This window comes from Aphanomyces astaci (genome assembly GCF_000520075.1).
Source record: "Aphanomyces astaci strain APO3 unplaced genomic scaffold supercont1.17, whole genome shotgun sequence".
NCBI lineage: Eukaryota > Oomycota > Saprolegniomycetes > Saprolegniales > Verrucalvaceae > Aphanomyces > Aphanomyces astaci.
Genome location: NW_009798280.1, coordinates 762,857 through 765,691, shown reverse-complemented (window position 1 = coordinate 765,691; position 2,835 = coordinate 762,857). Strand labels below are relative to the sequence as shown.

The 2,835-nt window shown below is 49.9% G+C and overlaps 1 protein-coding gene across 1 annotated transcript; it reads left to right on the top strand.

Annotated features, from left to right (window-relative positions):
• The first annotated feature begins 413 nt into the window (after positions 1-413).
• On the top strand, positions 414-1,594 carry H257_08097 (hypothetical protein). The gene has a single exon (XM_009833880.1). It carries the CDS (start codon positions 469-471, stop codon positions 1,528-1,530), a length of 1,062 nt encoding a protein of 353 aa, XP_009832182.1. The 5' UTR covers positions 414-468; the 3' UTR covers positions 1,531-1,594.
• The last annotated feature ends 1,241 nt before the right edge of the window (positions 1,595-2,835 follow it).

Genomic DNA, 2,835 nt, shown 5'->3' with positions numbered 1-2,835 from the left:
ATACGCATGGTAAGAGAATCCCAGTATCAACACTGCAATACATTAACGTGACGTCAGATCATACACATTGATTGCATTGAACCCAGTTCAATCTAGGGGGATCTCATCGATTGACCATGTACACTGAAGGATACGGTAACAATTCAGTGAGCCAGTATACACTCGGTATACCATCAACACGAAGGCAACACAGTACACTGCATCGCTTTACACGTTAAACGTCGTCGGCCGTTGCAACAACATTGATAGAGCATACTGTATGTCTTTACCATTCAAGTTGGTCGTGTCGTGTCGCTCCTCCTTCGCATTTCTACCCCTAAAGGTCCCATATCCAGTCAAGTCACTTGATGTTTGTATGCTGGCCCGTTGAATGTGTAACTGTATGGATTCTTCATCACGCACATGTGGCACAAATCCAACTCCTCGTGATGCGGTCCATTCTCTAAAACAACGTCCGAGGTGTCTGTCATGATGCGAGTAGTCTTTGTCGCCGCCGTCGCCGTATGTGCCACCAGCACCAACCACCGATGGGCGCAAGACCCGTGCGTGGACGTGGAAGGTGACGCGCGCTTCTGCTTCGCGTCCTCGAACGTGTGCACCAGCACTCACTCAGGTGAATGCCCGACGTCGAACACCCACGCCGAAGCCAAATGTACCGAAGACGCCCCAAGTTTCCATCCAACGGGAACCTACCAAGGCCGATGCGTGCTCAAGGTCGACACCCACTGCGTGGAACGCTCTGCCGGCTTCGTATGCGGCTACATGGGTGCGCCGCGATCTGGAGTGGACGCTGTTGGCGTGCCCCAACGAGGAGCAGAACCCGTGCAAGAAGTAGGTGAAGCGAAGCACCCGTTCCAACCTGTCCCCGCAGGCAAGTCGCACCGCCCATTCCCATTCGAACCCGACCATGCGGGCAAATCGCGCCACCCATCCGAACCCGACCAGGAGGGTAAACCGCACCCCCCGTTCGAACCCAACCAAGGAGACAAATCGCACCACCCGTTCGAACCCAACCAAGGAGGCAAATCGCACCACCCGTTCGAACCCGATCAAGTGGGCGAAGCGCAGCGCCCATTCGAGCCCGTCAAAGGAGGCAAATCGAAGCACCCGTTCGAACCCAACCAAGAGGGCGAAGGTCAAGACCCCGTGCAACCCGACCAAGTGCGCATAACGTACCACCCGTTCGAACACGACCAAGTGGGCGAAGCGAAGCACCCAGTCGAAGAGGGGGAGAAAGTTCACCAAGCGGTGGTCCATTCGGATGCTGCTGCCGTGCCAACTACCAAGGACGATATCAAGTTCAGCTCCAACACCGTAGGTATCACTGTCGGTGTCGTGGGCGTTGCCGCTGTCGCCGCCGTGGCGTTCATGGCGATTCGCAAGAAGAACTCGCGCAAGTCAGGCGACAAACCCGACAACCTTGTGACGCCAGAAGTGCCCCACCCCGACCACAAAGCGCCAAACCTTCTCGGCTCTGGCCCGCTCACGCCCTCGCTCAACGCTGAAAAGTCCAAGATCTTTAGCGTGTAATTGGGTCGTCCAAGTCTTTTTACGTTAACTTTTTATCCACCCAGTTGCGTGTGTGTTCCTCACATCTGTCGTCGAAACTCACACACAGTCGTCAGTCCATGCTTGTCTCCACCTCCTACCGTTTCGCTCCAAAATACTGGACGACGCTGTGAATATTATTAATAACGTTACTCGAACTTCAAGGTATTATTAGTAGTAATAATAAAAAACTGTGTTCTTTGAGCAACTCCCGTCTGTCTTATACAGTATAAGACTGACGGGTGGAGTATTACTAGTATAAGTTATATTACAGTCCGACGCGAAAGGTTATCACCACCATGTTTTTCTCAATTTTTTTCCAAAGTATTGAAAATTAAATTAATCCAAAAACATGCCCAGATTTGTATACTAAAAACAAGCATTTCTAGCTTTGAATTGCAATAAAGTTCAAAATATTGAGTGAGGAGTGAAAAAAAATACGTTTTTACACCGACCTAAAAGGTTATAACCACTGAACAACCCCATCAGTTCGCCCACGATAATAAAAGAATTGATACGATAATTCACACGCAAATCCATTACTAGTATTTAGTTGTCATTCCGTTAGCCGCAACAACACTCAGGCATCTCGATTTCATGCTAAAAATCAGAGTTTGAAGGTACGAAACCTCCAACGAGTTCCAATGACGCATAATTGAGGCTTTGAGCTCTTCTTTCGTGTCATACTGCTTCCCGCCAGCATACACTTGCTCAACAAGATATCCCCAAATATTCTCGATGGGGTTCAAGTCGGGAGACAACGCTGGCCAGTCCATAACCACAACACCTTGTTCATCCAAAAAAGCTTTTGTTGCGTTGGCAGTGTGAATGCTTGCATTATCTTGCTGGAAAACGAAATCAGTGCCAAAACGAAGCTGGGCTGCAGGCAACATGAACTCGCCAAGCGTGTAGATGTAGTCTTGGGCTGTTTGTGTTCCCTCAACGAACGCCAATCGAGTCGTTCCATCTGCCCAAATACCCCCCCACACCATGAGCGAGCCGCCACCATTTTGACGACTGAAAACTGTTTTGACATCACGTCCAACGCAGTGCCAATACGACTTGAGACCATCGGGGCCATCCAGGTTCCACTTTTTCTCATCGGAGAAGACAACCGAGCTCCACTTTTCGTTTCCGTAGTCGACCATTTCAGATGCCCATTCTTTGCGACGAAGCATGTGCATGGGGGTGAGTTTAGGGGCTTTTTTCATCTTAATGAACTCAAACTTGTTGTTGGAGCGTAAGTAGCGGGTAACGGTAGATTTGTGCAAGTCAAGGTCGAGTTGA

Excerpts from the sequence above, each read along its gene's own strand:
- H257_08097 (XM_009833880.1), top strand. The coding sequence starts at position 469 with ATGATGCGAGTAGTCTTTGTCGCCGCCGTCGCCGTATGTGCCACCAGC.